General features: G+C 54.0%; 1 protein-coding gene across 2 annotated transcripts in view; it reads right to left on the bottom strand.

Moving 5' to 3' along the window:
- Positions 1-12,209, bottom strand: part of COL27A1 (collagen type XXVII alpha 1 chain) — a 130,167-nt gene that overhangs the window by 750 nt on the left and 117,208 nt on the right. For both annotated transcript variants that reach the window (XM_037059120.1, XM_037059119.1), the window contains exons 50-60: positions 9,874-9,927; positions 9,310-9,372; positions 8,883-8,936; positions 8,681-8,716; positions 8,544-8,561; positions 8,298-8,333; positions 7,971-7,997; positions 5,767-5,832; positions 4,642-4,810; positions 3,551-3,660; positions 1,274-1,492 (exon numbers count right to left, since the gene is read on the bottom strand). In XM_037059120.1, the coding sequence (XP_036915015.1) occupies positions 1,274-1,492; positions 3,551-3,660; positions 4,642-4,810; positions 5,767-5,832; positions 7,971-7,997; positions 8,298-8,333; positions 8,544-8,561; positions 8,681-8,716; positions 8,883-8,936; positions 9,310-9,372; positions 9,874-9,927 (852 nt within the window). The remainder of the gene's footprint in view (positions 1-1,273; positions 1,493-3,550; positions 3,661-4,641; positions 4,811-5,766; positions 5,833-7,970; positions 7,998-8,297; positions 8,334-8,543; positions 8,562-8,680; positions 8,717-8,882; positions 8,937-9,309; positions 9,373-9,873; positions 9,928-12,209) is intronic.

Here is a 12,209-nt window from a genome sequence, read left to right as displayed (position 1 = left end):
CAAGCGATGTGAGCAATCTACAGCCAGCTGATGAATCACACGAATTCATCTTCCCTCACCAAGGACACTGAGGAGCCAATGGTTTACACATCAGAGCCTCTGGGGGCAGACAGGCCTTGGTCCCAGCCCCTCTTCAGTGAAGTTCTTTAAATACCTCCTCGGTTAACTGTATTCCTACCATATGATCTCACTCACAGGTGGAATCTAATGAACAAAATAAACCAACCAACAAAATAAGGCCAGAGGCATGGCTACACGGAACAGACTGTCAGATCTCAGCGGGGAGGGGTGGGAGGGACTGGAAGAGATTAGACGGGGAACACAAATGCATACGTGCATAGCCCACGGACCCAGACAACAGTGCGGTGAAGGCGGGTGGGGGGCTGGGGGCTTAGTGGAGGGGGGAAGGCAGAGATAATGGGGGATATCTGTAATAATGTCAACAGTAGCATTTAAAATAAAATAAAAATAACCAGAAAATAGCCCTGACCCCTCTATACACACATTTTGATGAATCAACATATCATATCTAAGGACACACCTGGACAGCTAATGAGTACTTTATTAAGACCCTCCCCTGAGACCTCCTCTGATAAAGAAAGATAAAACGCCTCAAGACAAAGTCTCACTGGAGAGGCCCACACCTTGTATGTTAGCTCTCTTTCTTCTGAATTCTAAGGGACACCACGAGACTTGCAACCAGGGGAGCGGCGGGCAGCAGCTGCCCGTCCTGGGCTTACCCCCTGTACCTGTCTCCCCTCTTCTCTCTCACTTTCCCGTGAGCTAACAGCAGCCCCACCTCGGCTCACTTCCGTCACTGAGACTTCTGTTTCTCCATGGGCCAACGCAGCCCTGCCTAGCACTTTCCTGTTGCTTCTTCGGCCCTAAGCCCTCCCTTTGTCTCACTGTCCCCAGCTGTAACAAACATCCTCTCAAAATCACGTGGATGCACATTGTGAAATCCTTCCTGCATGAAGTCGAGAACCCACACACTACACATGAGCCGGAGGCACACCCGCTCCAGGCCTGCTCCCATCTGGTAACAGTATTGCACCACAGCAGTGACCTGGACCTGTCCATTTGGATGGCTCCTACTATTTTTGTTCTGATGAGGAATGCTGTAATGACTGTCCCGGTGCTCAACTTTTGGGCACATCCTTATTTTTATAGAACAAATTCTGGAAGTACATTTGCTGGATCAAAGCATAGGTACCTTTATGAGGCTGTGGAAACAGTGTGTGTGGAGGGGAGTCTGGGAGGGGCCCCAAGTTACCTTGCAGCCATCCATGGACACTTCCGGCCTGAACTGACCCCCAGCTTCAAAGATCTGCCCGTTCCAGGCCCGGAAGCGAACAGCCTGCTTGGCTGGGGTCTGCCCGGTGCCTTCCTGCCACACGGCCATGTTAAGGCAGTGGATGGTGATATGCTGCGTCACCTCAGAACTCAGCAGGTGCAGAAAGTTCATCTGTACCCGGCTGATGGCAAACTCCACCTGTGGAGGAGACACACAGTGGGGCCGCAGCTGGCGTGGCTGCCCATCACTCTCGGGGTGCGCGGGTAGGCTTCTTCCCAGGAACCCTTCCCAGCCATGCCACACACAGGAAAGCTGAGGTCTGTATGAACTGGTCCCCAGCCACGGAGCAACACAGAAGGGAAAGAGCCGAGGCGTGCCTGCCTCCCTCCAGGGTCAGAGCTGCAAGTGCCCCGAAGTGATCTTATCCACACACCACCGCTCTTATAGGGGCTGGGGTCAGCAGAGCTGAGCTGGCACCCTGAGGCCCGGAGGGGAACAGGACCTTGCCCAAGACTCAGAGGCTCTCGAAGTGTGGAGGAAATGAGAAGGGCCCTCCTGCCCTTTCTAAGTCCCGGTAGCCCTGAGGGGTGGGTTGGGGTAGAAGGGCCAGACCTGACAAGGTACAACAGAACCGGATTTGTGGCTTCAGTAGTTCCCTTGTGAGCCCTGCAGTTGGGGTTTCTCTAGTTTTGTAACTCGAGGACCTGGCTTCCGCTTTGATCCCACCGGCTTCAAAGGCGGCATCTCCGGTGGACACAGTGCCAGTCACAGGACTAGATAAAGAGCCACACCTCCTCCCCTCACTGAGGCGCCTTTGTTTGGGAGATCTTGGTTGCTTTCAATAACTGACCACCTGGGCCACTTGGCCTTCCTCTCCCTGTTGCTTTAAATTCCCACTGTTATGTTTTCATTTCACCAGTGACATGAGCCCACAAAACCCCAGGCTCCTGGGACCTCCCGGTGTGGCCCCCGGTGTGCGATGGATCGTTTTTCCCCATGCACCGTGTGCTCCCATGTGTAATGCACACCCTCGTTTTGGTGAACATTATACATGGGATTATTATATCCATTATTATACACATGGTGTATAATCATACCCATGCATAATGTGCATCCTTATTTTTCCCTCAAAACGTTGGGCAAAAAGTACACATTGTACTGGCAAAGTACAGTAATTTCCAGTCTTCCGAGTAAGGAATGTTTATTTTTTCTCAAGTTTCCTGATAAGTTATTGCCAAAGGGCATCTTGCAATGACAATAAAAGCCTCTTGGGCAGGTCCAACCCCAGCACTGGTTACTGGCAGAGTGAGACAGGCACAAACTAATGCTTCATTGTTCCCGACGGGGGCAGCAATGCAGAGGGGCACTCACACTGCCAACCCAGGTGCCGGCTCTGGCCTCACCTTTCTGCCAGAGGGGTGTGCCACGTGGCCGTCAGCCCTCAGGCTCAGAGGGGAAAGGGCCTGCTGGACCGTGAGCTCTGGCTGCAGGGGCAGCGGCAAGGCCACTGTGTTTTATGTTGAATCCCAGCACCTGGCACATGGTAAGGACTCATCTTGTTGACCAGCTGGTTTGCTCAGAGATTCTCAAACTCTGGGTCTGAGATGGTCATCAGCACAAGGTACCCCCCAGGGCCTCCCCAGGGAGGCTGTTGGGAAGGGACGCAAGGTGCACGGGAGCCCTGCCTCCCCTGCACCCAGGGCTGTTCTTCTCTCCGCGGCACGAAGCATCCCATGTGCAGGAGTTGCTGGAAATGCAGACCCATGGTGCCCTGTGGGGTGCCCTGGGCAGGAGATTGGTCATGTCTCACTGCCACTGCCTGCCTTGGCTTCTTGTGGAGGTGCCCCGAGCCACCTACAATTCTCAGCCCAGAGATGGGCACCTGGTAAACGGCAGTGAACATTCACTTACTGTTTGCACACACCATTCTGGCGGCGTGACCCAGGGGAATGGCACACTGACTTATTTGGTGCTGAGGGCTCATGGCTCTCCAAGCCAGGCCAGCTTGGCCAACTACGCTGTTTCAGGTACTAGGCAGAAAGTACTATCTGAAGAAACTTTAGCATCGTACAAGTCCATGGGGTTTGGACTTAGAATGATTCATCCCCATTTTATAGATGAAGAAACTGAGGTTCGGAAATAGGAGATGACTTCCCCAAGGCCATGCAACTAGACCAAAACCTGCATGGGCTGTGGCTCAGGGCAGGGTGGGGGTAGAGAGGGCCAGCCAGTAGGGGACAGGGAGCAGATGGGTACCTTGGAGGCTGTGATGGGCTTGAGACATGTCTGTCCACCATGTGTGAAGTTGCAGGAAACTTCAATGGTATCGGATGAGCAGCCAAGGTTCGGGTCCACCCAGTAGGTCCCTGCAAGAAGCAATGGGGTGGTGCTGTGTGCAGGTGGGAAGGAGCCCAATGCTTAGTTCTGCAGGTAGGCCCCATATCTTGTGATCCCTGAACCCCCGTTGGATATGAAGTCAGGGCGGGGGCGCACAGAAAGGAATTCTGTAGGCCACAGACCTCTGAGCAGAGCTCACCTCTGGCAGAGCCCCAAGAGCGTCACAGGGCTGAGCACTAGACGTGTGGCTATTGGGAAATGTCAGCTTTACACAGGGGACAACTGAGGCTGAGAGGCTGAGCCACTTGCCCAAGGGACTTAGGGATGACAGAGTGGAATGGTTTCTCCCCTTAGGCTAGTGATCCTTTTAAGGCTGACCAAGAGGGGCGGGGTCAAGGCTGCCACCCCTCTGCAGGCATCTCGTTTCCACACTGGGCTTCCGGGGGAGCAGAGGTGCGGCAGCTGAAAGCGGACAGCTGGCCTCTGGACCACCTTCGAGTGCAGTGAAGGGAGGAGTGGCTGGGGCGGGGCGCTGCCTGGCCCAGCTCACAGGACTGACATTCAAACTCAGCTCTGTCTGCTGCCGAAGCCCTGGCCCTTCCAGGGACCACGTTAGCTCACAGAGAGAGAAAGGAGTTAGATGAGGTGCGGAGCACCCCTGATTCCTGTCCTCTCCTGGCCCTTGGGGGCTTTTTCTGCCACAGCTCTGATCTCACTGCACTGAAATGGCTGTCCCCAGCCTGACAATCTGTGGGCTCGGGAAGGGCAGAACCACTCCTCGGGGCTTCCCACTACACCCCGCCCCCAGGGAGCACAGGGCGCGCTGGGGCTCAGGCACTGTTGGTTGAGTGAATAAATGACTGATCACATGCCTATCTCTCTGAGAACAGAAACTTGGCCTGGCTGGGTCAAAGCTCCATCTGCCCCCGATCCTCCTGGAACCCCTCTGTCCCTGCCAACCCCACCCCTGGGGCAGGACCTCCTCTCTCCAGACCCACAGGCCCCCGTACCGTCTGCCATCTTCTGCTCACAGTCCATGAGGTCCCGGCAGACCCGGGCGGGGTTCTCTTTGGTGCCCAGGGGAGTCTTGATGCTCTGGATGAGGTTGCTGAGGTAGTGTAGGGTTTTGAATATCTCCCCTCCCTGGTCCAGCACCAGCCGGTCGGGGTGGCTGTAAACCTGTTGTGAGGAGAGGGTATGGCCATTGGCTCCTTGAGTTCCTAGCTCAGCCCCGGGACTGAGCCTTCATAGCCCCAAGTTGTTGATACGTGGGGGACATCTCTGAGCCCCCAGGAGCATGGTTGGGGTAGGGGTTGGGTCTGCTCTACCTGGATAAAGAAACCGGGGTACAGGGATGGACAGGGGGATGTGGCTGCCATGGGGGCTTAGAGGCTGGAGGGGAGTGGAAGGCAGCCTGGTGTCAGGTGTAGGCTGGGCAGACCTCCGTGAGCAAGGCAGACATGTGCGCAGAGCACTGGGGAATGAAGGGGTTGCTGGAGGTCTTTCCACAAACCCCCTACCCCCACGGGGGGAAGATAATGAGCTCGTCTGTGCTGCCCCCCCTCCTGGACTGTGAGCGCTGAGAGAGCAGGCTAGGCAGCAACTTTCCTGGCATCCAGCTCAGGGAACATACAGAAAGGCATGTGGGAGGTCCGAGCTGGAGTGGGATGGTGGTAAGCTCCCCATCTTGGGAAGAAGGCAAGGCAGCAAAGGGCACTCTTGACAGGTGTTCAAGTTTGACTAGAGGGCACTGACAGCCTTCTCAGCCTGGAGCCTTGGGGCTGACGTGGGATGACCAGGAACTTCCTGCTCCTGGAGACTGTGGGACTGACCTGCTATGGGCTCTGGGCTCGCTGAGCATCTCATCCTGACTCAGGCCAGCAAGAGCTCGGACACCCTGAGAGAGCTTTGCAGGAATGCAACGAGGGCTCAGGGACTGGCCGTGTGACTGCGGACGTACCTCCGTCTGCTCTGAGCCTCAACAGCAGCCCTCCCCCATCTGTGGTTGTGGGATGCCATCCAGGGCTTTGAAATGCTCGGTGCAGGCCACACGGATGGGGCCTTGGCCCCACACGGGCCATTATTTCTGTCTCCCCCAGGAAAGGCTCCCACATGGGCAGGGCTGCTGGCCGTACCTCTGCTCTCAGTGCTCCATTAGTGTCCACCCAGGTCTGGAAAGCTGCCCCAAGGTCATCTTGTTGCTGTGCGGAGAGAAGACAGGGTGTGCATCCTGGACCCCCGCACCCCCAGGCAGGCGCCCCAGGGCCTGAGCATGTACTCTCCTGCCCCACCTTCTCCAGCAGGATCCTGGCCAAGTCACATGTCCTCTGTGGAACTCTGACCTTGCTCCCCTTGCAAACAAAGCCTCCACTCCCTTCCTGCAGGCACTTTAATAGCTCTCTATCGCCCTTAGGATGAAGTTCAAACTCTTCAACATGGTTACAAGACCCAGCTTGAGGACTGTAGCCCCTGGCCCTCCTCTCTCCCACATCTAGTCTGTGAACAACATGCTATCACACTTCTAACTTCCTAAATGCCATGATCCATCTAGCCACAGGGCCTTTGCACATGTTGCTCGGAATCCCTAGAACTCTTCCTCCCCAACACTCCATCTGGTGGGCTAACTGCTGTGCCAGTGGTTCTCAGCCATGGGGTGATGTTGCCCCCTAGTGGACATCTGACAACGCCTGGAGACAGTTTTAGCTGTCAAACCTGGAGGAGCAGGTGGTACTGGCATCTAGTGGGTAGAAACCAGGGATGCTGTTAAGCATCCGACAATGCACAGGACAGTCACTCCCAGCAAGCATTCATCTAGTCCCTATTGTCAGCAGTCCTGCCCTAGACATGTCCTACAGATGGCAGCTGCAGTGGAAACTCCACTAACGCTCCGTGCCCAGGCCAGGTGCAGCGCCCTCTCTGTATTCCAGTTCCTCGTGTCTTCTTTGGCTTGCACTGCGATTGTCCAACACACACCTGGGGCTCCAGCCCTCACACCAGGCTTGCCAGAAGCTGCGGTCTTGCCATGGAAACAGCAAGGGACAGAATCTGACAGCGAGTGAAGCCCAGGATTGGGGTCCGGAGCTGGGACTCTGAAGGTGGTAGTTCTCAAGTTCAAATCCCAGCCTCGTTCCTTACTTGCTGCATATCTAGGGCACGTTGTTTAACCTTTCTGCCTCAATTCTCTCCTATTGGAACTAGCAAAGAACTGTTGAGAGGAATAAATGAGTGAATACACAAAAGCACTTCTAATGGTGTCTGGCATGGAATAAGCACTCAGCCAGGTTAGTAGAAAAAAATTTGAAACCCTCTACTTTCCCATTTTTTAGAGGGAAAGGGTTTTTCCTGGATCCATCACTTTCCCCTCGCTGCCTTCCTCACTGATGAGTAGGATTTGGGGAAGGACCCAGGGACAGGCCCAGCTGTCATTCCATTGTTGTGGGTGATGCAGGAGGGCCAGTGAGAGACCGGGATGGGCAGGACCAGAGATTCCAAGTGGCTCGTGAGCCGAGGGTTCCCACTGTTTCCCCTTGACCACTTCCTGGGCTGCTGTCAGGGCCTGATTCTAACAATCAGCGCAGTGGCAACCCGGAGATGGGTGCGGCAGAGGGCTTGGGAGGGGGCCATGCTTTCAGACGTGGTTGCAGTCCCCAGCAGGGAAAAACACAGTGCCCCAGTCCGCTCCCTCTCTGGACTCAGGATCTGATGGGGAAGAATCCTCAGCCATCAGCTGATGGGTGTGAGAGCACAGCAGGACTCAGGAGCCTGGCAGGTGGGTGTCTTCCTAGGTCCACAGCCAGGAGCTCATCCCAGCTAAAATCTGGGTCTCCTGCCTCCCAGCCCAGTGTTCTTTCTGCTGCTCCAGAATCCAAGATCCCATATGGAGTGACAAAAGGACATAGGCATCTCCAGGCCCAGCTTAGGGGTCTAGCCACCATGGCCAGAGAGGGGTCAGTTGCCAAACTATCCCTGCGGCCCCCCCCCCCCCCNTCTCTGGACTCAGGATCTGATGGGGAAGAATCCTCAGCCATCAGCTGATGGGTGTGAGAGCACAGCAGGACTCAGGAGCCTGGCAGGTGGGTGTCTTCCTGGGTCCACAGCCAGGAGCTCATCCCAGCTAAAATCTGGGTCTCCTGCCTCCCAGCCCAGTGTTCTTTCTGTTGCTCCAGAATCCAAGATCCCATATGGAGTGACAAAATGACATAGGCATCCCCAGGCCCAGCTTAGGGGTCTAGCCACCGTGGCCAGAGAGGGGTCAGTTGCCAAACTATCCGCCCCCCGCACCCCCCCCCCAGCCCCAGCCCTTACCCAAGCAGACAAAAGAGAAAGTTCTCCAACTTACAAAGTGGGTGGGGCTCCCTGGAGGGCCCTGCAAAAGAAGAGGTTGGATCAGCGTTTGACAGGGGCTGGGTGCTGGATCCCTGGGGACTGTTAGGACATTGGAGGGGCGGTTGGGGCATGGGAAGACCCACCAGGCTGATGTCTGCTTCCCCAGAGGCCCCACTGGGGTGGTCTGCACTCTCCTAAAAGTCTGTGCAGTGCAAGCAGCTTGTGAGTCTGTAAGGTTAGGGCCACAACAAGTGCCTGCTGGCAAACCCTAGGGTCTCATTCAAAGGAACCCCACCTCCTGCTCCAGAGTTCAACACGCGCTGAGCATGCAGTGACCTACCGGTGGGCCAGGTCGTCCTCTGGGGCCAGGAGGACCCTGGGGGAAGAGGAGAACAGTGAGGCCTTAGCCAAACACCTCCCGTCTTCACCCACCCCGGGTCTCCTGGAGCAGACCTACAACCGAGGCGCATCGGGGGCCCTGGCATCGATGGGTGCAGAAGGGATAACTGAGGTCCAGGAATGTGGAGTGCCTGCCAGTCCCATGCCACCCCCACCCTCGGCAGCCCTCACACCCCAGCCCACTCACCCTCGGACCTTGCAATCCCTGGATGGAGACAGAAGCAGGGAGGGAGAGTTAGGAGATGAGGGCCGAGCCATGCGCATATCCCACGAAACTCCCCCTCCCCCACCGCTGTAGCATGGCCCCCCCGCCCATCCACTCACCAAGTTCCCTTGGCTGCCTTTGTCGCCCTTTGGACCCTGCAATAAACAAACCATAGCCCAGTGGGAGAGGGCTCAGAGGGAAGCCCCATTTCCCAGATGGGGAAACAGAGGCTCAAGGCTCAAGCCAGCTCCAGGTCGCAGAGACAATCTGAACCAGGAAGGGAAGGGGAATGCGCAGCCTTTGGTCAACTCTTGCACATACCGGGCGTCCTGAAGGTCCCAAGGTCCCAAGGGGCCCAATGATGCCTTCTTTTCCCTAAAGGAGAGAAAAAGGCTTGTGTGCCCTTGTCCCAGGTACTGGGGAATAATCACAGGGACAGTGAGTGTCCCAAGGGACCAGAGTGGAGACCTCAAGCAGGGGCCAGGCCATGCACCTCCTGGACCCCTCCTCTGTTCCTTGGGGTGGGCCACAAGAGCGTGGGGAGGGGAGAGGTGAAAGGCAGAAGGATGGCAGCCCAGCTGGTAGGGGCAGCAGAGGCAAAGGTGTGCAAGTGGGAGGGAAGACTGTGGGCAGAGGAGGGCTCAGGACTGAAGGAGGAGGAGGAAGACGTGCGTCCGCCCAGCTGATGGCTGGCCAGCCTTAGACCTGGGCCACTGTCCTCATTGGGAGAGAGAGGGAGGGGACTCACCATCAAGCCAGGAGGCCCCCGAGGGCCCTGGATGCCTTTGAAGCCAATGTCTCCAGGGGGCCCCTGCAGGAAGCAGACGAAGGCTATCTGTGTCTGGTGGCCACTGGTAGAGGCCCGAGCAGCTCCACCCAGCCCCTGGGGCCTGGCCAACCTTTGGCCTTCTGTCAAGCCAGGCCTTGCCCGAGAGGCCCCCAAAACAGTAGCAAATGTCCATAGTTATTAAGCAGGTACCAGTGTGCAGACTCAGTGCTGGGTGGTATATGTCTGGTCTTAACTTAATGGTTACCCTCCCTTGTCATTATGCCCTTTTTGTAGGTGAGGACACTGAGGCTTGGAGAGACCAAGTGACTCGCCTGAGGTGCACAGCAGATCGATAACAGTGGAGCTGGGCTTAGAACCCAGGCTGGCTGCAGTGTGAGCACAGGGTACAAGAAGACCATGCTTGGGGCGGGTTCTATGCCAGCCCACATTGCAAGTGCTGGAGGAACATTTGCTGAAGCATAAATGAACGAGCAGGCACATGGATGGGACCCCAGAAGGAACAGCGTGGATGGGAATCTGTACCTTGGGTCCAAAGAGGCCAGCCATTCCTGGGATGCCCATCTCGCCAGAGTCACCCTGTGGGGAAAGCAGGACGAGAGGGTGAGTGGGGCCAGGACTCTGGGCCTGCCTCCTCGCAGGGACAACTGCCACTCTCTCATGAGATGAACAATTCAGACGAGAAACCAGGTCAGCCTCGGTTCCCAGGGGCCAAGAGCCTGTGTCATCTGTCAGATGAGAAAGCAGAAGCCAGCTCAGGCACTCCATGAGGAACCCTCTAGAACACTCAGGATCTCCTGTCCCAGGTCTTCCAGGAAGACAATGAAAGGACTCACAAGCGCTTCCCAACCCATCTCAAAAGCACTATTAAGGAATGATCTCCTACAAGTAACCCCAGTGGCTGAGGGCCTGCTATGTGCCAGGCACTTGGCACATGCCACCTGCACACGTGTCCCACATCAGACTGGGAGAAGCACCATATGCCCTGTTCACAGCTGAGCAACTGAGGCTCAGAGAGGGCAAGGATTTGTTCAAAGTCACACAGCCACTCTGGTGGGGAGTGTGGTAGATTAGGATTAGGTGGGAACAATTCCAGAGGCCTGAACTGCGTGGTAGGTGTGTGGCTGAACTTTAAAGAAACTTCCCAGCTGTTTTCCAAAGTACTTGTGCCCATTTACAGTCCTATTAGTGGGGTGTGAGTTCCAGCTGACCCGCATTCTTGCCGACACTTGGTATGGTCAGTCCTTTAAAATTTTCATCATTCTAATTCGTGTGCAGTAGTGTCTTATTGTGGTTTTACTGAGCATTTGCCTAATAACTAACAATACTGATCTTCTTTTCATGCACTTACTTGACATATGTATAGCTTTTTTTGAAGCGTCTATTCAAACCTTTTGCCCAATTTTTAAATTGGGCTGCTTCTTTTCCTATTATTTGAGGGTTTTTAAAAAATTCAAAGATATGTTTATTGATTTTACAGAGGGGAAGGGAGATAGGGAAACACTGATGTGAGAGAAACATTGGTTGGTTGCCTCTCATATGCATCCTGACCAGAGATTGAACCTGAAGCCTAAATGTGAGCCCCGACCAGGGGTCAAACCCACAAGCTTCTGGGATGCTGGCCAACACTCCAAACAACTGAGCCACTGAGCCACTGAGCCAGGCTCGTTATTGAGTTTTGAGAGTTCTTTATACGTGCTAATTACAAATCTGTTACTAGATGTATGATTTATACTTCCTCTGAGTATGTGGCTTGCCTGTTTATTCTCTTAACATCCTCCACTAAGGGGCAAAGCTTTTACATTTTGGTGAAGTTTCATTGATCAAATTTTCTTTCCTTTAAAAAAATAAGTTATATTACTTCTTTTCGAAATAAGGTTGTAATTATTTATTTTTAGAGAAAGGGGAAGGGAGGAAGAAAGAGAGGGAGACAAACATCAATGTGTGGTTGCCTCTTGTGCACCCCCAACTGGGGACCTGGTCCACAACCCAGGCATGTGCCCTGACTGGGAATCGAACCGGCAACCCTTTGATTCACAGGCTGGTGCTCAATCCACTGAGCCACACCAGCCAGGGCTGATCAAATTTTCTTTTACGGATCATGCTTGTGGTATCATATCTAACAAATCTTTGTATAGGTCTCAAACATTTTCTTCTATGTTTTCTTTGAGACATTTTAGCATTTTAGGACTTATACTTGGTGTATGATCCACGCTGTTACTTTTTGTACAAGGCATGAGGCATTCAACTGCTCAGGCACCATTTGTTGAAAAAGACTATTCTGTATCTACTGAACTGCTGTTGTGCCTTTGTCAAAAGTCAGTCGTCCATACTTGTACGAATACATTTCCGGACTTTCTCATCTGTTCCTTCGAGCTGCTGCTGTATTTACGACCCTCCCAGTACTTGGCTGATTGCCAGAATGTTGTAAGTCTGAAAGTCACCTGCTGTTATTCCTTCAACTTCACTCTCCTTTTCCAAGTTATTTTGGTTACTCTAGGTCGTTTTTCCCAAATGCACTGCAGAATCTGCCTGTTATTTTCTTTCAGAAAAGCCAAAATGGGATTTTGACGGAGACTGTCTTGTATCCAGAGACCGACTTGAGGAAAACGGACACTTAATAATATTGAGTCTTTTAACCAATGAACACAGTCTATAATGAGTACAGTATTCCATTTAGGTCTTCCTCCATTTATCTGAGCAGTGCTTTGTAGTTTTCAGTGCATATGTCTTGCACGCCTGTTGTCTGATGTATCCCCAAGTGTTTCCTATCTCTATGCTATTATAAATAGTATCGCTTTTTAGATGTCAAATTCTGATTGCTTGGTGCTAGTGCAGAGAAAGGCAATTCTGTGCATGTT

Source organism: Sturnira hondurensis, unplaced genomic scaffold (assembly GCF_014824575.4).
Source record: "Sturnira hondurensis isolate 20B ecotype Veracruz unplaced genomic scaffold, ASM1482457v3 Scaffold0010448, whole genome shotgun sequence".
NCBI lineage: Eukaryota > Metazoa > Chordata > Mammalia > Chiroptera > Phyllostomidae > Sturnira > Sturnira hondurensis.
This window is presented reverse-complemented; position numbering and strand designations above follow the sequence as displayed.